This window comes from Haliotis rufescens, unplaced genomic scaffold (assembly GCF_023055435.1).
Source record: "Haliotis rufescens isolate VD_foot unplaced genomic scaffold, xgHalRufe1.0.p SCAF_7, whole genome shotgun sequence".
NCBI classification, from domain to species: domain Eukaryota; kingdom Metazoa; phylum Mollusca; class Gastropoda; order Lepetellida; family Haliotidae; genus Haliotis; species Haliotis rufescens.
The window spans coordinates 57,357,189-57,380,177 of NW_025964361.1; the positions used below are offsets into that span (position 1 = coordinate 57,357,189).

At 39.6% G+C, this 22,989-nt stretch overlaps 1 protein-coding gene across 6 annotated transcripts; it reads left to right on the forward strand.

The window, feature by feature from the left end:
• The first annotated feature begins 183 nt into the window (after positions 1–183).
• On the forward strand, positions 184–20,485 carry LOC124122196 (septin-11-like). 6 transcript variants are annotated; one of them, XM_046485318.2, is made up of 12 exons: positions 194–303; positions 2,479–2,508; positions 4,078–4,198; positions 5,123–5,236; positions 5,657–5,738; positions 9,369–9,509; positions 10,554–10,671; positions 11,519–11,608; positions 11,975–12,071; positions 13,472–13,628; positions 15,333–15,465; positions 17,510–20,485. In XM_046485318.2, exons 1-12 carry the CDS (start codon positions 280–282, stop codon positions 17,666–17,668), a joined length of 1,266 nt encoding a protein of 421 aa, XP_046341274.1. In that variant the 5' UTR covers positions 194–279; the 3' UTR covers positions 17,669–20,485. The 6 variants fall into 6 exon arrangements, with proteins under 6 accessions (XP_046341276.1, XP_046341277.1, XP_046341274.1 ...); XM_046485319.2 differs by lacking the exon at positions 5,657–5,738 and adding an exon at positions 5,787–5,868; XM_046485320.1 differs by lacking the exon at positions 2,479–2,508 and having other exon boundaries at positions 184–303.
• The last annotated feature ends 2,504 nt before the right edge of the window (positions 20,486–22,989 follow it).

Sequence of the window (22,989 nt, forward strand, 5' to 3'; positions counted from 1 at the left end):
GTCAGAATGGAGTCGCGACGCCGATTCGTTTAAATTTGTGGGTGTCTCTGTACAATATAGAACAGATAGAAATTGTTTACTCAACCCATTTTATTAAACTATTATCACTCTTTCATCGAATCTATGATAAATGAATATTCTGACTGATTGCTATTATTTAGTAAAATAATCACCGGTCGCTTTCTATCGTCCAATCCTACTTCCGGTCGAAGATCTGTCAGTCTGTGCCTAGTCTTCAGCGAAATATTTTAGGAATTTCTCACCAAAAGACAGCTAAGGATGGCTGCCACAGAAGTGCAAAGGGTAAATCAGTTTATATATTAACACAGGGCATGGTATAAATTATCTTTTCAGGAACTGATTGCCTTTGGGTGCCAGTTTTCTGAAGTCGAAAGCATCAGGAACAAAGACAAGGCTCTTCAGTTTAAATGGACTGAATGATTCATAAACATGACAAATATGTGCCCGAGAAAGGTCTTTAGTTACACATAGGTGCAAATACCAATCCCCTTAGTATAACGTGAGTTATTAAGAGTATTGTGATGGATTGTACGTCTGCAGGCCAGTTCACCTAGGTAACAATCTAGCACCCCCATGATCACTGATGGGTTCAGCAGGAAGCCGGAAACACGCGAAACTAGCACCAGCAGTCTTCTTTCACACCATTGGAAGTGGTTTGTGACAGTTATCTGACTTTATATCAGGACGATTTGTCGTTCTAGGAGCTATTTGTCTTAAAGTTTTCTTGAATATAACGAGTTAACTGTATCATGTTAATATTATGATCAAATTTACAACTTTTGTAAAAACAATAGTAAATAATTTAATTTGTCCAATCACTTAATGCTCCAGGCTGTGCAGGCCAAACAATAAGTTATCTGTGAAAATATAGACTTGCTCAGAAATAGAGGATGACTTTTTTTTTCCTTTTCCAGGGCTTAGTGATCAGAAAAATCGAGTGTACAAAATATAACATTGTTATGATTATGATCATAAGCAATAAAGTTATTTTCAAACTTTCCAAATAGAAATGAGCTTTTTGATGTTTGTTGAGTATTGTAATGATTATTATGATATTATTATTATATTAGTGACAGACATTAATCTTGAAAGCAGATGATGATTCACTTTGATTCAGAATGTGGAGTAAGGTCAGTGATGGAAATTAACTACAGCCTGCTCGCCCTGACCAGTTTTGTTAATCGTTAAGGTTATCCTGAATGCTAGTAGAATTTCAAATAATTTGGGGGTATTGCTAAATGTTATCACTATTCAGGCCAGTAGATGTTCTTGGTTAATTTCCATCCCTGAAGGTGTGTTATGGAAATTCAGGTACATAAGAGCAGGGTTAGATATTAAATATGTTCTGTCATCTTTCCAAGGCAAGGGCGTTAACTGACTATAAAAGTCCAGTTTTCAGCCATGCTGTACAAGGCTGGGATTCCAGGGTTACATTTTGGCTGGACTAATGAGTCTATGCATAGTCCTATCTAAATCGTGTAATGAACTAAACGTCCGGTTTGTAAACAACTTGGATTTTAACATGAAGATTTTGGTTGACTTTAGGATTTGCAAAGCATGTGTACTGCCAACTGGGCATCACCAGATATTTTGCAAATCTTTTCATGTTTTTGATCAAGGTGCTCAAGTGATTTGATGCACTTCGTGAGGTAAGATCCGTGTTATTACAATATAGATCTTGATTAGCAATCAGATCGTCTTGACTAGGTGCCGCCATTTTATTAGAAGCAAATGCAAGTTATATGAGAGATGGAATCTGATTGGTCAATAGGAGGGATTATTTGTGTTTGTAAGAGACGAAATGAGTTTAATTTCTATTATTTTTCTTCAAAGCGTGTTATGTTTTCACAATAAGTTGAGTTTGCGTATAAGCTTAGTTGGATTATAGTTGGAGTAGAGGCTAATTTCTAATGTAAACTTGTTTTAACATCTCACAATTATTGGCATTTGCAAGTTACAATGTAAGTTTAATATCATTTATTTGACCAAGGAAAAAATAATAATAAGGTGCCGTTTTCGCTCAAGTCGAGGTGCCGTTTCGCCAATCAGTGCCGTTTTCGCCCGATGATATTTTGCTGAGGTGCCGTTTTCGCTATAACCCACTCATAATAGCCACTGGTGGCGCTACGATCAAGCCTGGAAATTACAGCCTAGTTCGGCAAGGGTGGAAACTGGACTCTTGCTGTCAGTTTACGCCCTTGCCTCGGGAAGATGCTTTCAGTTGACTGCAAAAATGATCTGCTAGTGCTACAAAGTTGCCATCATCAATGGTAAAAGCGGTAATCCAGAGTGATATATCATTGGTGTTCTCTGAATTGTACAAGTCTGAGACTTGTGTTAATTTCCAACCCTGTTATCATTGTCATCAGGATCATAGTTTTAACATTTGCAAGATTAACAAGATTAACAAGATTAACTAGATTAACTAACATGTTGGTTCTGATGACTTCTTTTCAGGAAGCCACCGTAACAATTAATTTGACACAGGTGAGACAAAAATAACTTACATTCTGATAAAATCTTTTAAGATATGTATAACTCTATTTGAAGGGTCTACAAACATATTCCGAGAAGATAAAATTCTTATTAAAAAGCAATTATCTTTCCATGGGTAGAAATCTACTAATATTAACGCATGTTATGATAGCATGTTTGAAGAAACACAAGAATCTTTTAGGTCTACTAACTTTTGATTTATTGTACTTTATGCCTTGTGGTCAGCAGTGGTCAAGTGACCCATCACTAATAATACCAAGATTACCCTAGAATTCACGGAAAATGATATCAGAAATATACATGGCAGTGTTACCATGGTTAATTTACATGTTAAACAGGATCCTTGTTTTTTTGTTTGTCAGTGGTGTTTGAATGTAAGGACACCTTCAATTCATCATTGTTATCATGAGGATTATGACAAGTACCTTTTGAATTTAATCTTTAATGTCAATACTTCACTCTATGGGACAAGGGGAAACAGATTACTCTGAAATTAAGGGTCACATGACCAATAAGTAATTTACTGGTATTATTATTTTTTTGTTTTCTCTAGACAGAAGGGTGCATGGATGGCCCAGTCATCTAAGGCACCGCAATTTTCTGTGCACATGCACAGTTGCATCCCTTGGGCATGCCAGAGACCTATGTTTGTGGGTTCGAATCCTGGTTTGCCTCGATTGTTTTTAGGCTTGTCAGCACCATACCTGTGCTCATGGGTTTCACTGATGTAGAAAACGCTGAGACCTGCATCACTTTGGGCTTTCCTCCCATATTAAGCTGACATGCCGTGATATAACTGGAATACTGTTAAAAGTGGCATCAAACCTCACTCACTCACTTACTCACTCACTCACTCCCTCTATTCACTCACTCACTTTTAACAGAACATGTTGAATCTGTTTATGCCTATAGTTTAGAATGTGATATCATATGTATTTGCTTTCCACTTGTTTATGACTGTTTGTTTCGAAATGCATTCAAAATTACTGTCATGCTGTGTTTCCCTTACAAGTTACATGCAAACATTTCGTAACAGATATACTGCATTTAGTAATTAAATAATTTAGTCTTATTTACATGAACACTCAGCATGCTCAGTACCAATACTCACAATAGTGTTTCAGTCTTCAACGTTTTCTTTCTGAGGCCCGTGTCTAGTAAAATTCTGTTCAGTCTAGTAAGGTCAGGTATTGATAGGCCCATAATAACGTCAGACCACCCTCTGTGGTCTTGTGGATAGAGCGCTTGCCCAGAAAGTGCAAGGTTGGGGGTTCGATCCCTGGCTGTGACTTACCAAAAGATTTTAGAAGATGTGACTTGTTTCCCTGCCTGGCTGTTGATATTAATAGGATAAAAACAAGGACTGGTCAGCTATACTGTGTCTGTGTGTGGTATCAACATATCCGTTGAGCTCACTAGACCGCACAGAATTTTACTAGACTAGGGCGTCAGACTGGTGGCTAAAATCACAGACTGTCAACATGGTCAGTGTATGATGTTGATATAGAAGTGTGTAGATAGTCTTCACTGGCTCATGGTTTTACTCTGATGTGTTTGCAGATGCCAGCTCAGAACTTGAGGAATCTCAACTTGACAGGTCATGTTGGGTTCGACAGCCTGCCAGATCAGCTGGTCAACAAGTCTGTGTCTCAAGGGTTTTGCTTCAACATCCTCTGTGTTGGTAAGACTATAGAATCATGTTAGAACAGACTTCATCTGCTTCAACGTCCTCTGTGTTGGTAAGACTATAGAATCATGTTAGAACAGACTTCATCTGCTTCAACATCCTCTGTGTTGGTAAGACTATAGAATCATGTTAGAACAGACTTCATCAGCTTCAACGTCCTCTGTGTTGGTAAGACTATAGAATCATGTTAGAACAGACTTAATCTGCTTCAACATCCTCTGTGTTGGTAAGACTATAGAATCATGTTAGAACAGACTTCATCAGCTTCAACGTCCTCTGTGTTGGTAAGACTATAGAATCATGTTAGAACAGACTTAATCTGCTTCAACATCCTCTGTGTTGGTAAGACTATAGAATCATGTTAGAACAGACTTCATCAGCTTCAACGTCCTCTGTGTTGGTAAGACTATAGAATCATGTTAGAACAGACTTCATCAGCTTCAACGTCCTCTGTGTTGGTAAGACTATAGAATCATGTTAGAACAGACTTCATCAGCTTCAACGTCCTCTGTGTTGGTAAGACTATAGAATCATGTTAGAACAGACTTCATCTGCTTCAACATCCTCTGTGTTGGTAAGACTATAGAATCATGTTTTCTGGACATGGAAATGATGGTAAGTCCTGTTCATTGAGATGTCACTGACAAAATGAACAAGATGATGTAATTGTTTGGTTCATGTCACACTCTAAAGTAATTTAAGAAGGTTGTCAAACTTTGATTTAATATTTGTTTGTATACTTCCAGGGATTCAGATCAGTTCATTTTCAAAGAACATTAACTGAATGTCATCCAAAATGTCTTAAGATGTGTTACAGTGTGTAATGATACAGAACAATGACCTATCAAAAGAAGAAAAAACCCATTAAGATGTCATAAGGCCATTTGTCTCTAGTAAAGTCACAATTTCCCGTTTCAGGTGAGACAGGAATTGGCAAGTCGACGATGATGGACACTTTGTTCAACACAAACTTTGATTCCACCCCCAGTTCTCATGATCTGCCTGGAGTAAAACTCAAAGCCCATACATACGGTAATATTGAAAGAATGCGCAGATGACAGTATTATTTGAACTTCAATTTCCGTACTTTTGATAAGACTGTGGCTGTTAGACAATGGTTAGGCTGTGAATAGAAAAAAACAAATCCAGTGATTATTTGCAAAACTAATTTGAAGATCTTGAATTATAGCTGAGCGTGATTATGGATGAAGATAGGATTTTCATTGTTAACATTATTAAGATGTTTTATTTATTTTTCTGAGGTGTCTATTGTTTCATGGATTGCCTACTTTTTGTCGCTGTAGATTTTTTACTTTTGGAGTACAAACAAATTATTGTGTGTTTTTTTTTATTAAAGTTTTCATAAGCATGGTGAAATATTGACGACTTCTAATTAATATGGAAATACATTTTAAATTGTCAATTCAATGTCTCATGTGTTGATAATTGCAGATCTACAGGAGAGCAGTGTTCGACTCAAGTTGACCATAGTCGACTCGGTTGCTTATGGCGACCAGATAAACAAGGAAGAAAGGTATGCAGGTTTCATGTGTCTTCTCATCCCCATGTTTCAATATTTCAGAGCTACGAGAGAAGAATGTGTGTTTAAAACTGACACTGGTAGACACTGTGGGCTTCGGGGACCAAATAAACAAAGAGGATAGGTGAGATGCTGTAGACGGGTGTTGCTTCTAGCTTCCTACTTCTAGTGCTTCTTCATCTTGTACTCTGACTCATCTCTTGTGACTGTACCTTCAGTAGACTGTGTGGCCTTGGACATGCGGAGGTGGTTTGATTCTTTTAGTTACTTGTATCTTATTTATGAATGGTTCAGGTGTGTTTGATGTTGTGAATATTATCCTTTCTGTGGAGACATACAGTTTTTTGTCTGTTGTTTGGTTGTTTTGTGTTTGTAAGGGTGGGAAGGGTGCAGATATTGTAGTATCTACCAGTATCGTCTGTGGTAAGTGATGTTTAGGTATGAGTTCATTTTGTCAACAATGTTTCATCAGCAGTAAAGTCATCCCAGTTGTCATCATCGTCATGGCAACCACGTTCCTCCATCATCTGTGAAGACATACAGCCACTATGTGTGTAACAGTGAAGCCTCTCTGTTAAAAAATGTCTGTGAAACTCATGGAATTCAAATGAGCCCTACTCCATGTAAGAATTTTGTGAGAACGCCACCATTGCTGGACATTCAAACTATGAGAAGCAGAGAGCCACAAGACCATGATACCCAGTGTGTTGAGGAACCTTGCCATTTGTGTGATGAAAGCTGAGCGCTCAGTGGTCACAGCACCCTTGGATTAACCTCCCACTTGAATCTGCGCTTGATTTGATGGTTAGACATAGCGACTGCACTGCAAACAGTATGTATTCAGGGATGAGGCATTTATTGTAAACAAGCCTATGAACTACAGATGATGAGTTTTCACAGGATGGAATCGTTTTGGTTTGGAAGAAATCTTGTTTCTTTCTGTTCCTCCACTGGAAGTAGACTTGTGATCAATGTAACGTTGTGTAAGTATTGTGTTCTTTGTTGTAAATATCATTTTGCCCAGGGAATGGCGGGGACAAGGTTGTTTAAGACACCACAATTCTCTGTGCTGAAGAGTTGTGCCCCTTAGGCATGCCAGGATCCTAGGATTGTGGGTTTGGATCCTAGACTTGCCTTGATTGTGATTCTTGGTTTGTTAGAGCCATACCCATAGTCATGGGTTTCATCAAAGTGGAAAACATCTAAGATCTGCATCGCTTCAGGCTTTCCTCCCAAAATGCTGTTCAAAGCCAACCCAACCTAATCAATCGCTTGTGTTGACTTGTACCTCTATCAGTGCTACGGCAGCCTAATTTGCCATGCCTGAGAGTTGCCTCCCCTTCATACCTACATTATAATATAATATCGTGGCCTGTTTTGTGATATTTTCAGATTTCTTTGGATATGAACAAGATTAATTGACAGTGATGACTGCTACTAGTGCTAGAAATCTTTTGTGTGAAATATGATTAGGGTACCAGTAAAGTCAGTTGAGATTAATTTTTGTGACCCCCCTCCTTTTGCTGTCATTTTTTTATGAACAAATTACTTTTATTACCTTCTGAAGTGAATGTCAGTAGCATCTCTGATATGTTGAGCATTATACTGTTCTTTGTTCTTATACCATCAGCATGATAACAAAAATATATCCTACTGCACAGTTTTGCTGTGTATTGCACCCCGATAACCCATGTATACCCAATATGGATTTTCTGCACATGTTGGTGATCACATGACAAAGGACATGCTAAAGGACAGAACTGCTCATCGTTGAGTGTTGATATATATGTAAATGTATTAAGGGTGTGTGGTATTCCGGAATATCGGTAAATTGAGATTCAGTCTTTCCACAATACGTATCACAATATCATTTTTTCATGCTGGATATATTGGGTGATTTCAAATAGCGATTTTTAACATTTGTTTAATGGTATATACTTGCCAAATGCCTTCGCTGCCCCGGAGCATGCATCTGGGGCCCCGAGATGGCCACATATTTATTGACTAAGTAAAAATTATGTTGCTCCAGAACCTTGTTTTGTTCCATTTATGAACTTCAATTCATACCTTAATGTATCAGATTGCTTCTAAATTCAAAATTTTGAATTATACAATATATCGTGATACATATCTCATAACAGCCTTGCAAAATATTGTGATACACTTCAAGCCTCCAATACCCATCCCTAATATGTGTGTTAAATTCCATATATCATTGTAACATCTTGCTAAGTATGCAAAGTCTACATCCTCTGGATACTGACAAAGAATGGGAGTAAAGTGGTATACTAATGGGGTCTGATGTCTCCAGTCGGGTAGTGTGTCCTGTGTCACGTGGTTAGCATCAGATAGAATCACGATAGAATCGTGGGAGATTTCATGTCCCGAAGTATGGATTATTGTCTGGATGTATGTCTGATGTAAGTCTGATGTATGTCTGATGTATGTCTGATGTATGTCTGATGTATGTACAGTATGAAGGTGCCTATGTACATTTAACGCTAGATGTTGGTGGATGGAAGTAGTGAAAATAATCTATAGCGTTCATGATATATATTGAGTTATTCCTTATGAACTTCTCCAAATATTATTTAACTTTCACGTGATTTTGTATTTTATATGTGGGCTTTCATAAATGAAACTTACCATCTTCAGGGTAGACGTCTAAAAATAGATATCCAATAACCTGTGGAATGCGTGAAGATCCTGGTTAAAATTGATCTTCAGCAACCCATGCTTGTTGTAAGAGGCGACAAGTGGAAACAGGTGGTCAGGCTCACTGACTTGGTTGATGCATGTCCTATCCCAATTGTGTAGAAAGATGCTCATAATGTCAATCACTGGATTGTCAGGTCCAGAATTGATTATTGCCAGATCTCCATCATATAACCGGAGTATTGCCGAGTGCGGCTTTAAACAACAAACAAACAGGAAAAGAACAAACATGGAGACCCGGATCAGAAAAGGCCACTCTAAACCTGGACATATGAGTTGACTAAATGATCATTGTTCTTGGATGTCCGGGGGTTAGTGATTCAAGAAAATCTGACATGGACTGTCCGAGCCTTGATTTTATTTGTTACCAGAAGAGAAAAATGTAATGAACCCTTCATAAATGTTTCAATTAATTAGCTCCAGTTATTCCAACATCCATATTCTTTTGCTTCCAGTGGTACCTGGAGTCAATATTATTTGCTTTATTCTTCATTGCAATCTAAGTGACGGTTATATCTACAAAGAAAAAGTTTCAAGTTGCATGTTTTTTAGGGGCGGCTGCAGGGTGTGTCTCCACCCCACTCCCACCCCAACCCTGCAACCCTTATTCAGACCATTGCCAATCGCTCTATCAGAGTGTGTGCACCTTTTGAGTGAATGGGGTAGTGTGCACCCAACCTTCTTCAACATTCTAGATCCACATCTGCTTACTGTCTCTTTACTAGCCTAATCTATAGCCATGGTAGAGCAAGCTTTTCAGAGTAACTCCCCCAAGAAAATAACTATAATGACACGATGCAGCCAGAGTGATAGTGTTTGGTTTAAGTTGCTTCGGTGGGGACAGCTAGTTCCTGGTTGATACCGACAGGAACATGTTTTCCATAAAGGGAGATAACTGCTGTTTTTCAGCTGGAAGTCCATCGTTGACTACATCGATACCAAATTTGATGCATACCTCCAGGAGGAACTCAAGATCAAACGCATGCTCCACAGTTACCATGACAACCGCATCCATGCTTGTCTCTACTTCATCGCTCCAACAGGTCACTCGTGAGTATCCGTTTGTTTGTCCAAATATTATGGAATCTGTCGCTACTGCCGACCATTTTGTGGTACCTGCTATATCTATTATGTTCCTGGCATTTCTAAAATGGTTAATTAATTTTTCACAGACTTTCTACATTCCCGGTATTATTTGTAGAATAAGACAAACGTACCATACAGTCTTTAGATTAGTGGCTTTATTCTATATGTCTGACCCACCACCAGCTAAACTGTTTTGTGTCACAAACCCCCCTTGGACAACTGCCCCTTGTTACACAGGACAAGTATCTTATGAAAACTTGACACCAATATTACACGTTTAAGTAAATCCTTTGAATGCATTACAAACTCTTTTAGTCACATGTGAACCATATTCTGGGAACAATCTTCCTATTGGCAGTTTTCTCGGGTGCAATGTTCCTAGGGGCAGTCTTCTGGGAACAATTAGTATTCAGGGGGTCAGTATTCTGGGAGCACTAGTTTTCCTTGGGGGCAATTTTCCTTTGGAGCAATTTTCCTAGGGGTCAGTATTCCTTGGGAGCAATTTTCCTAAGGGTCAGTATTCCTTGGGAGCAATTTTCCTAGGGGTCAGTATTCTGGGAGCAGTTTTCCTTAGGGTCAGTATTCTGGGAGCAGTTTTCCTTGGGGTCAGTATTCTGGGAGCAGTTTTCCTAGGGGTCAGTATTCTGGGAGCAGTTTTCCTTGGGGTCAGTATTCTGGGAGCAGTTTTCCTAGGGGTCAGTATTCTGACACCTTATCAACAAGGACCGCGATCTTGCTCTGAAGTTGCTGCAATGAACATGTTTGACACCAACAGAGGTCTGCTATTTGACCATTTTACGATAATGCGTGGTCTGCTAAACATAACCATGGGAGACCACTCTTAGGGAAACTTTCATATCTTCATGGCTGAAGATTTCCATCTTAGTTAATTATCGATTTTGAAATCGACGTAAGTCACTGAGATCGATAGTAGTTACGATCACTTTGTGCAGCGGGACCCTGTACTGTATCCATGTCATCATCAGGACATATGTTGTTTCCCTTCAGGCTTAAAGCACTAGATCTGGTCACTATGAAGAAGCTAGATAGCAAGGTCAACATCGTACCTGTTATCGCCAAAGCTGATACCATTACCAAGACTGAGCTCCACAAGTTCAAGGCCAAGGTGAGTAGAAGGAAAATGATGATCGGATGAACCCAGTGTCTTTGACAACTGAGTCAAAACAAATTCTGAATAGACCCATATTCCATAGTGTGTGTTTGTTTGTGTGTGAGTGAGTGAGTGAGTGAGTGAGGAAGAGAGGAATTGGCCAAAAATTGGGATTTTTAAAAGTTGCTTATTTTCTTAAATTCAAATGTATATTAGCAACACATTTATTGCATTGATGTAAATCTAAGTGTATTAAATACTTTGTATACAAGCTGTAACGTCGAGGATTATTACTAAGTATTATTGAGATGAAGAAATTCTATTTTCAGAGAAATATTTTGCAATCCAGTAAAACTTATGGTGTTTGAACTAGAATTGAAAGCCTTTCTTGTTTTAAGGTTACTTTTTATTGCCATTTTTTCAGGATGACTAAAAACAGCGCTGATGTTTTCTGTGTTTATTATCCCCCGCCCAACAAAGTTGGCGGGGAATATAGAAATGGGCTCCGTACGTCCGTCCTTCCGTCACGTTTCGTTTCCGGAGCATAACTCAGAAACTGTTCAATATTTTTTCATGAAACTTTGCAGGTCTGTCAAGTTCATGCTGAACTTGTGCCTTTTGCTATTTAGACATTTTTATTTTTTACATTTCCATGGCCATGATGGCAACAAGATGGACTTAGGCTCCAAACTCTTCTTTTTTTTTACAATTTCCATGACAAGTTCCACCTCGGTTAAAAAAGGTTAGGGTTTGTTTAGATATAATTATGTCATAAATTCTGCAACAGGGGCGGGGGACATAGCCTCGTTAGTGGCAAACTCTTGTTAGCCTTGCCGTGGTGACCCTGTATGTTATGTTGTAGATTATGAGTGAGCTGATGGCCAATGGAGTGCAGATCTACCAGTTCCCCACCGATGATGAGACAGTGGCTGAGACCAATGCTTCTATGAATGTAAGGACTGAAATAATGTTTGAAAATTAGTGGTCATTGTATGTTGTTTATGTTTTGCATTGCAGGCTTCCTTTCATTTAATAATGAGAAAATCATTTGTGATATTGTATTCTGTGATGCATCAAGGAGTGAGTAAGCAATATAAACTTTGGGACAAGGAGACCGACCACCCAGTCCCAGTTGTAACAGACTCTTGTGCCTGTTGTGACCCTCCCACCCGCTCAACAATGCTCAAGACATCCAGAATACTTATTTTGTCTTGGCATCCAATTAAAGAACTCTGGAGTCATATTTTGTCTTAAGATTTACATGATTAAATTATATCTAACTTTAGATGTTTTCTCAACTTCATCTTCTCCTCTGCAGAGTCATCTCCCCTTTGCTGTTGTGGGCAGCAATGATGAAGTGAAGATCGGCAACAAGATGGTAAAAGCAAGGCAGTACCCTTGGGGGACAGTGCAAGGTAGATTGCCAACTTCATGAGAGCTGAAATATTCATTGTTCCCAGCACCACCGTCATCAATATAACACAATTCCTAGACTTGAATACAGCGTGGAAAGCTGTGTTAGAAATGGTCCCAGCAACCGATGCTGATTGTAAAAGGAGACCTATTGTCTTTATTCCCCAATGGCATCGATTGTTGCTCAAAATATCAATCACTGGATTGTCGGCCGCCTCCGTGGTCTTGTGGTAGAGCGTCCGCCCGGAGAGCGGAAGGTCCGGGGTTCGATCCCCGGCCGCGTCATACCAAAAGACGTTAAAAGATGGTACTTGTTGTTACCCTGTCTGGCGATGACATTAAGGGGCTAAAACAAGGACTGGTCGGCTCGGAGTCAGTATACTGTGTCTGAGTGGGGTATTCATGTTAAACTGCGGCATGGTATCTCAGTGAGCTAGCACTATAAATCAGCATCAGTCCGGACTAGTACAAGCAGCCACACACGTGCATGCACGTCGCTATATAAGTGCAATAATCTTGGACGCGACGTTAAACCCAATTTCACCTCACCTCACCTCACTGGATTGTCTGACCCAGATTCAGATTATTCATATGCTGCAATCATGTAGCTGGAATATTGCTGAGTGTGTCATCAAATTAAGAACACACACACAGGTCATGCTTAGTTTTATGATCTAAGATTGACTGATATTGGAAGATAATCAATCACAGATTTCATGAACAATTCCTTGGTTGGTAAATGAAACCAATCAACCATCTATCTCTACCCATAACCATGTCCTGCAGATGCAGCATTTCCTGTCCTGTCTTTGGACTTGCTATATTTAAGAAATAACCGGTGATTGGGAATTGTTTATCACACAATAAAACACTGCATGGAGAATAAACCACTCGTGGAGCTAGGAGAACAAACCACACATTGTTCTTCATTGCTCTTTGCGATTTATCGCAAAGCTATCTGATATGTGACAATAAACTACCTTGCACATTTGGTCAAAGGACTTGTGATCAAGTTGAGATGGTCCTGAGATTGTTACTGTGCTGATTTGTGTAATTCGCAAACATGCCTCTCTTTAAATGACCCTCTGTTCTAATCTGGGTGTTATTGTACAAAGCGATACCTTTACATAGCACTAAGGTTGTTTTGTACAAGGGCACCCTGTTGCCTCAAAGGCATTCAAGGAATAGTTTAAGAATGAAAAGACAAAATATTCATGACCGTTCTCCAAATTGGATAAACTGTTTCATGATTATCCAGCTTCAATCCAACCCCTTACACTGGCTGTTGTCAAATCTTTGTTCAGTCATTGACATTGCTGAGGCGATGTGCTTTCTTTTGTGCAAACTATGACTTGACTCACATGTTGAGAGATGATCTTCATGTGATACTGTGCTCTTTCAGTTGAAAACGAAAACCACTGTGACTTTGTGAAGCTCCGTGAGATGCTGATCAGAACCAATATGGAGGACCTAAGGGAGATGACTCACAAGCGTCATTTTGAGCTGTACCGCAGACACAAGCTTGAAGACATGGGATTTTCAGACAGTGATTCAAAGAGGTGAGAAAATTAGTCTTTAGTTTTATCCCAGTTCAGACATGATAAGAAAATCATGAAACACCTCTACAAAAGTAGATGTCATAAAAAATATTTACTCAAATCTGTATGTCTGATGTTCTGTAATGGTAATGCTGTTCCCAGTCTGTCTGATATTGTGAACATAGTGATGTTGCCCCAGCCTGTCTGATATTGTGAACATAGTGATGTTGCCCCAGCCTGTCTGATATTGTGAACATAGTGATGCTGCCCCAGTCTGTCTGATATTGTGAACATGGTGATGCTGCCCCAGCCTGTCTGATATTGTGAACATAGTGATGTTGCCCCAGCCTGTCTGATATTGTGAACATGGTGATGCTGCCCCAGTCTGTCTGATATTGTGAACATGGTGATGCTGCCCCAGCCTGTCTGATATTGTGAACATAGTGATGTTGCCCCAGCCTGTCTGATATTGTGAACATGGTGATGCTGCCCCAGTCTGTCTGATATTGTGAACATGGTGATGCTGCCCCAGTCTGTCTGATATTGTGAACATGGTGATGCTGCCCCAGCCTGTCTGATATTGTGAACATAGTGATGTTGCCCCAGCTTGTCTGATATTGTGAACATGGTGATGTTGCCCCAGCCTGTCTGATATTGTGAACATGGTGATGCTGTCCCAGTCTGTCTGATATTGTGAACATGGTGATGCTGCCCCAGCCTGTCTGATATTGTGAACATAGTGATGTTGCCCCAGCCTGTCTGATATTGTGAACATGGTGATGCTGCCCCAGTCTGTCTGATATTGTGAACATGGTGATGCTGCCCCAGCCTGTCTGATATTGTGAACATGGTGATGCTGCCCCAGCCTGTCTGATATTGTGAACATGGTGATGTTGCCCCAGCCTGTCTGATATTGTGAACATGGTGATGCTGCCCCAGCCTGTCTGATATTGTGAACATGGTGATGTTGCCCCAGCCTGTCTGATATTGTGAACATGGTGATGCTGCCCCAGTCTGTCTGATATTGTGAACATGGTGATGCTGCCCGAGCCTGTCTGATATTGTGAACATAGTGATGTTGCTCCAGCCTGTCTGATATTGTGAACATGGTGATGCTGCCCCAGTCTGTCTGATATTGTGAACATGGTGATGCTGCCCCAGTCTGTCTGATATTGTGAACATGGTGATGCTGCCCCAGCCTGTCTGATATTGTGAACATGGTGATGCTGCCCCAGTCTGTCTGATATTGTGAACATAGTGATGTTGCCCCAGCCTGTCTGATATTGTGAACATGGTGATGCTGCCCCAGCCTGTCTGATATTGTGAACATAGTGATGCTGCCCCAGCCTGTCTGATATTGTGAACATGGTGATGCTGCCCCAGCCTGTCTGATATTGTGAACATGGTGATGCTGCCCAAGCATGTCTGATATTGTGAATAGTGATGCTGCCCCAGTCTGTCTGATATTGTGAACATGGTGATGTTGCCCCACCCTGTTTGATATTGTGAACATGGTGATGCTGCCCCAGCCTGTCTGATATTGTGAACATGGTGATGCTGCCCAAGCATGTCTGATATTGTGAACATGGTGATGCTGCCCCAGTCTGTCTGATATTGTGAACATAGTGATGCTGCCCCACCCTGTTTGATATTGTGAACATGGTGATGCTGCCCCAGCCTGTCTGATATAGTGTACATGATGATGCTGATGCTATTTGTCGCCAGTCTGTCGGAGACGTACGAGTTGAAGCGCCAGCAGCACATCAGTGACCTGCAGAAGAAGGAGGAGGAGATGAGGCAGACGTTCGTCATCCGCGTCAAGGAGAAGGAGGCTGAGCTGAAGGAGGCTGAGAAGGAGGTAAGCTGAAGTTGTGGAAGAATCAGTTGTTGTCGCACCAGTCCAGTAGCATGACAGTATAACAGTCACAGTATGATGTGAGTTGAGCTCTTCACTGAGCAATACCCAAGCTGCAGCTCAGCTACCACCAGACACTGTTTCTTAGAGAAATAATTATGATTTGTTTGCAGCAAAATATATTGTGTCTTTACTATCCTTTTATTGTTATACCTCTATTAAGAATCTTTGAATTTCATCGGTTAATCTATACCATGTATGAAACAATAAATTTCAATGCTAACAATAGTAAAAACTGACCCGAAAAGGTTTTAGTCAATTCATGTGACTGACACCAACCTCAATATTTACTTCGTCTGCCATTCAAAATATATGGCATCTGCAAGATGCAAATCCCAGTTCGCAGATCTTTCTTTCAAAAGACTGAAATTAAGCAGTTTCCAAATGAATATCGATACAACAAAACACCTGATTACTCTTAGTGAGTGCAGCTCTGACCTGACTCAGGTCGTCGGTCTGTGTCTTCACATAAAGACCTTGCAAAGAGTATTTTAATACCCCTGACCTTTGAGGTAGGGGGTATATAGTTATACCAAGGTTCCCTCGGTCCGAAAACTTTGTCCGCGCGATTTCTATTCAGTGGATTCATCTCAAACTTAGTACATATAATCTGTGTCATATGGAGGGGTGCAGTCAAAAGTAAAAAGTTGTTTTTATTAATTTTCCATTTTTATATGAATTTTTCAAACCCTAACTCTATCCATTATTACTGACATATACTGACACACTAGGCGGGTCGGGGGTATTAGTGAGCCACGTTCACTTTTGCCCTTGTTTTGGTATATATATTTTTATACAAAAGAGACAACAGTATGTTTCATCAGTAGAATGTCACTTATTTCCAGTAGATCAGACTCATGAAGTTTTAGATATTGTTTTAAAGTGGGGTTCAGGAAATAAATACTTATTACTTTGCAGTCTCTTGGGGTAGGGGTGGGGGAGTCCCCTGGCAGTCAGAAGAACTGGTCTCAATGTCAGAATTTGACAACAATAGATCTTCAAAGATTGATGCCCTGGGAAAATGAACCTACGTTTCTGTTTTCTATATGTCGGGGCTGTATCGTGTATGGTATGATGATGGTTGTGATTACCGCACATCTCAAGCTGTAATCAGGGGCTTCAACCACTCATTTCAAGTCAATAGATCACCATGATTAAACAGTGCAGTCAACAGTCATTGTCTTTTTGAAGAATAATTGAATTATTAACCATTTTGTGACAGGTCACGCTCATTGATTATGGAAAAAGTGAATGAGATAAGCGCGGCAACATTCTTAAACTATGACATCACTGCATAGTAACCTAGTTTCATGATGTCATGTACTGTATTATGTCATCAATGGAGACCGCCTCCGTGGTCTGGTGGTAGAGCGTCCGCCCGGAGAGCGGAAGGTCATGTGTTTGATCCCCGGCCTCGTCATACCAAAAGATGTTAAAAGATGGGACTTGTTGTGACCCCGCCTGGTGCTCGACATGAAGTGGCTAAACGCGTACATGCACGTCACTATATAAGTGCAATAATCTTGGATTCAATGGAATGTTGTGGCATGTTAGAAATTGAAGGAAATCAGTGATTTTGCTGCAGACACGTGTCATGAAGAAATTTAATGATTTCAGCAAATTATGATAACAAATGTGACCAAAAATGCAAAAAATAGCTTCAGGACATTTTAGATGACAATGAGTCAATGATCTGGAAAATAAGCTGATCTGAACCCAGGAAAGAAGTTTGCTAACTTAGAAATAATGACCATTGTATGGAATTGTATTTTACGTGGTAAACATATTTATAAAGTTTTATGCTATTAATGATCATGATGATACTGCGATGCAAAACTGTTAACAAGATTACCCATGTCTCCATAGTAAGTTGTGAATTTGGTGTGTTATTTGACAACTGCACCTAGTGCACAGACACCATTTTATGTTGCCTGAGAACTAAGTATTGTTCAAACACTAACAACAGGAAAATATTATGTCCTTGTAGCTCCATGCTCGGTTCGACTCACTAAAGAAGCAGCATGCAGATGAAAAGAAGAAACTAGAAGATCGGAAGAAACAGTTAGACGATGAGATGAATGTTCTCCAACAAAAGAAAGCTCAATACCAAGCAAACCAATCCACCATGGGCAAGAAGAAGAAGTAAGGGAGATAACTCTCATCTCCACCAGGAGAGGGAGCTGTTGGGAAGGGTTCAAGTCAAGCAGACGGGCAGGTCTGATATTAAAGGTTGAAGATCTGTAGATCTCTACACTGATGATTCAACGAACACAAACATTATTTCCTGACCAGGAAGATCTGTGTATGAATATTTAATTAGCATAGACAGCTAATTAAGATAATAATTTTGCTGGTTTCTTTTATTTCTTTTTATTTTATATTATCCTCCAATCAAATCTATTTTTTAATTACCTTTTTTCGATTCAATTTTCTTTAAACTCAGGATTTTTTATTTTTTTTGTGACTAATATAATATTTGAATAAACACATGCAACATTCTGCATTAACAGGTACATTGACATAAGAGTGTAGAGGCACTGCCCAATTTTCGTTTTCGGTGCTACAGAATGTGCATGCTCAGTGTATACGTGTTTGTTTGTCCCTTTCGTCTTCAGATTGACAGATCATTCAAGACAACATTGCACAGTACCATATCAGACAATTTATTGAACACTACAATTCTGTCTATGCATACATTCAAATATGCTTTGACTTGAATTCCTGCTCAGTTTTTTTACGACCAAGTCAGGCCATACAAACTACATAGTCATGTATTTACTTATTAATGTTAGGTTTTGTATGCATGTTTGTAACACTTCCTTTGTTGGAGTTCCGTCAATGATTTGTAATCACATTTATATTCTTGCCACGGTTAAATGGCTTGTATCAAAGTGCATTTTAATCTTCCAAAGAACATAGTGCTTCTTGTTCTCTTGACATTGCCATGTAACTTATCATGCAAACCCAGAGACTGCATTTGCTGTTGTCTTGAACAGGTATCAAAAACAGGCATAAGGCATACTGTGGATTTGGTTGTATTTTAAGCAGTAGTATTATTTTTGTAAGTTATTTCTCACATTACGTCCTAGGCAACAGAGTGATCATACATGGCAACTTTTTATGCGGCCATCACTGTCACTGTAAATTGTATCTTTATTACCATGGTAACCATATGTCATCGTCTCCTCAGGGCATCATTGTTGTCATGGTTACAATAAACATCATCAAACAAAAGTGCAATATATCTTGAAGCATGTAGCATTGAAATGCTGATACATATGGCAAACTGTCTACTATCTACTATAACTACATTTTTCTGGATGGATGTTGTTGCTTGTTCCTATGAAGAAGACCTTTAAGATGAGGGAGGACAATTTTTAGAGCATATCCACAGAGTTCTGCTATTGTGAAAGTCAGTTTGACCATTTTCTTGATTATGTTTTCATTCTATGCTGGATCGGAAAACCACCGGCGTTTCTATTGGCGTGTTTATGAGCTCCTGGCATCTCTGAAGATTTTATTCATCATGATTTTGCTTTGAAACAGATTCTGGTTTGATCATTGTAAGCTGGAGGTGAAATTCACCACATGTCTTTTGGAATGTTAATAAAATAATTATCATAATGCTTGAAAATAATTTATCATGCTTCAGTTGACAATTATGTTAATGATGCATTGTTAATGTTAAGGTGTAGAGCCTGACCTGTACATTAGAACTGAGGGCCTAAGCGCCGAGCTAAATGGACAGAGACTGACCTTGAAAGTCTTGGTAACATATAAGGGTATCACCTGATTTGCCTAATGTCTTATGTTCTACTAGTCCTGAGGACATCATCAACTGCCAGGCATTCACTGCCTTCTTGGCTTGTGCTAATTTCTATCTTTGAGGCTGGTAGGATGCTCTTTTCAGGATGAGTAGAATAAATTTTTTGTAATTATGAAATACTTGGTGTGCTTTACCATTTACATTTTCTAAAGCATTTTGTGTCATTGGATTCTTCTATTTCAGTGTTTTGTAATTAACTCATGATAAACAATAAGTATCATAATCACTTAAATTTTAAATAATTATTTTCATTATATCATATGTTTGTAAATAGAAATGTGTCCGCACTTCCTCTGGAATAAAACAAGCTCTTCACTTTGTCAGATCTTCACCACACTTAGGGAGTTAAGTTTCAGTTAAGAAACAAATATTATTTTGTAGAAGAGTATTTTTGCAGATATTTAAAAAATTTATTTGCATCCTAAGATGTCAATTCATTTCTGTATTTATGCACTAGGCGTAATGTTATGCATGTGCTTCATTTACCCCCATGTTTGTGTTTTGTACCTACGTTATATCGGACCAACACTATCTACACGTGTGATATCAGCTAGTTTCTCTTCTCTGTAGGCAGGATCCTGTTATGTTATGTCAACTGTGGAAGCTGACAAAGTACAACCAGACTTTCAGACAAGACCCTAAATGTCTTACAGTTACATGTAAGAAATGTAATGTATTGACTTTATGAAGTATCAAATACATAAAAATAAATATGAATCAATTTGATTAGTGGAAGAAGTCATTTTTTAGAAAGGTTTTTTGTTTTGATGAAAACATGAAAGTTGGCAAGCTTAGAAATTTATCAGATCTCATTTGCTCACTACCTTCTGTAATTGTGCTATAATGTTTCTATGACTAATTGTTAATTTTTCTTCAGTGGAATATGCAATAGTGTGTTTGAATCTCAACTTATAAACTAAAATACCCTTACCATTGTGGTCACATACGTGTCGGAATCATGTGAGGAAATGTGTGTTAAGTACTTCATAAGACGTGATAGTAATTTTTTCAAATTGTTTGCAAACAAATAGTTTTCAAAGTAGTTGCAGTAGTTCTATCTGAATAGAATAATTTCAATTAACTTTATGATGACACAGCATGCATTTTATAAATAAACTTTTTACTTATGTGCCAAAATTGTGTTGGAGTCATTATTGAAGAACAAGATGTCTCATGAAGTGGGATCTGCTGACTGCGACTAAGGGTGGAACTTCCTGGGAGGGAGTCCGTTGTAATCCATGTACAGCTATTTGAGTGGATGTTGTTTAGATGCAGATTCTGTATGTATCAAGCCAGCTTGTACATGCAAATGTGTGTTCCAACCAGGGTATTATAAATGTTCCCTGGCAGTTTTCTTTTGTGAAGATCAAGATTTCTGTATAGAGGTAGTCAAGACATGAAACCTAATTGTTTTAGAAAGCCACTCATCCTTTTAATAGGTTGGGTGGTGCCAGATCGCTCAAGGATTCACAAGACTATGGAGGGGCGGTCGGGTAGCCTAGTGGTTAAAGCGTTGGCTCGTCACGCCTAAGACCCTGGTTCGATTCCCGACATGGGTACAATGTGTGAAGCCCATTTCTGGTGTCCCCCGCCGTGATATTGCTGGAATATTGCTAAAAGCGGCGTAAAACCATACTCACTCACTCACAAGACTATGGAGGTGTCATCAGATCTCAATGCAGAGAGGTATCCTATGAGAAAGAGATCTGATTTTAGTGAGATTGGAACCTCCAATCAGGAAGGATGACATACATTCAGACAAGTGACAGAATCTCACCTACTGATCCACATTTTAAGTCCACTCTGACAATCAGTGACTGGTCATTTATTGTAGGGGTGGGGAGTGTTCACAGGGAATCAGGGGAGGGCCACCAACCAATATGACAGTCTCCAGGGCAGAGTTATAACAGTTATCATTTATGGGGAGGGTCATGAAAAAAACGTACAAGGACATAGGGTCGGACATCCAACCTCAGCAGACCACCTCCGTGGTCTAGTGGTAGAGCGTCCGCCCGGAGAGTTTGATCCCCGGCCACGTCATACCAAAAGACGTTAAAAGATGGTACTTGTTGTTACCCTGTCTGGTGCTCGGCATTAAGGGGTTAAAACAAGGACTGGTCGGCTCGGAGTCAGTACACTGTGTCTGAGTGGGGTATTCATGTTAAACTGCGGCATGGTATCTCAGTGTGCTGGCACTATAAATCGGCATCAGTCCGGACTAGTACAAGCAGCCACACACACGTGCATGCACGTCGCTATATAAGTGCAATAATCTTGGACTCGATGTTAAACCCCATTTCACCTCAACACCTCCAACCTCAGCATCAGCGGCTGGGGACCTGTGCTGAACCAGTATTACCACAGGGCAATAAATATACACTTTACGAGAAAAACAACAACTCTAGAATCTCCTACAATATTTACGAAAGGAATCTGCCCTTTTAGCCAATACTTCAAGCCAAGTCAGATAGACTTGGTTGAGATCTAGTTATTTCACCAGAACATACACTAAGACTAGAATCATATAAAAAATGTTGCCAATACAGTAAAGTACGGTTATAACGAACTCAAAGGGACTACTAATTTTAGTTCGTTATAAGCATATATACAGCATAACTACTGCAAATAGTCGGGACCAAAAAAGTAAGTTCGTTATAAGCGTGTTCGTTATAACCGTACTTTACTGTATATAATTTGAGGTCAGTGAAATGAAACTGTTTGACACCCTGCATCAGGGTCACTGTCAAGCTCCTCACAGCGATAGTACGTTCCCGGAGCTCTCTATACTATCGCGATGTTACCGAGAGTGTAACGAAGGTGTCACGCGCTGGGAAGGAGCTTGGGTCACTGTGATGAACGGGAGACAACTCAACGTCGCTTGTAGTGCTGATTTTTGCAACACATCTAATATCTATTAATTACTCTTACATACAAGTAGGTGTGAGTTATAGACTTTCTCACAAGCACGAAGCCACGGCCTTTGTGTAAAACCATGCCCTTTGTATTTTCTGCAAATCACGGTCCAAAGGACCAGCATTGAAGTTGATTCCGGAAGTAGCCCCCTCTCTGTTGATGATAAGTTGTAGAGACGTATGATAGCCGTTCTCGGAGCTGTCTATACTGAAAAGTAGCCGCCATTATTGTTAGATAAGAAACGATTAGCTCTGATATTGGAATAGAAAACATCTTCTAAATTACAAAACGCCCACTATACCTGTCCTCCGAGAATATCCCGTGAAACAACTGGCCACATAAAGAAGTGTCGAACTTAAAGGTATAACCCCCTTATCTTAAACAACCTTTTCCAGTGATGGGAATAGAAATAACGAATAGCAGACATTGTTGAATACAGGGTATTCATTGCCGTGTACCGTATTTACATTTGATAGACTATTCACGATTTTCAGTTATTTGTGAATTCATCGTTCTCTTTTGGAGTCATACCGACTGTACGTTACGGAGTTAGAGGACTCAGAACGAGACGTCATCACCCGCTTCCGGCGTGGTCAAGCCTTTGGCATTGCAGATAGAGAAGCGGCCAACCCTTAAAAGGCGACTTATTTAAGGAGTAACCCCTCCTCAAAGTAGAACAAAGCATAAACATATTTTTATTTAACAGGCGGCTGATGACGTGGGAAGCT

Bases quoted from the DNA above. Each gene is read 5' to 3' on its own strand.
- LOC124122196 (XM_046485318.2), top strand. From the start codon at position 280: ATGGCTGCCACAGAAGTGCAAAGG. The intron at 5,237-5,656 runs GTAATATTGAAA...TGATAATTGCAG, and splicing joins ACTCAAAGCCCATACATACG to ATCTACAGGAGAGCAGTGTT. The intron at 5,739-9,368 runs GTATGCAGGTTT...GCTGTTTTTCAG, and splicing joins CAGATAAACAAGGAAGAAAG to CTGGAAGTCCATCGTTGACT.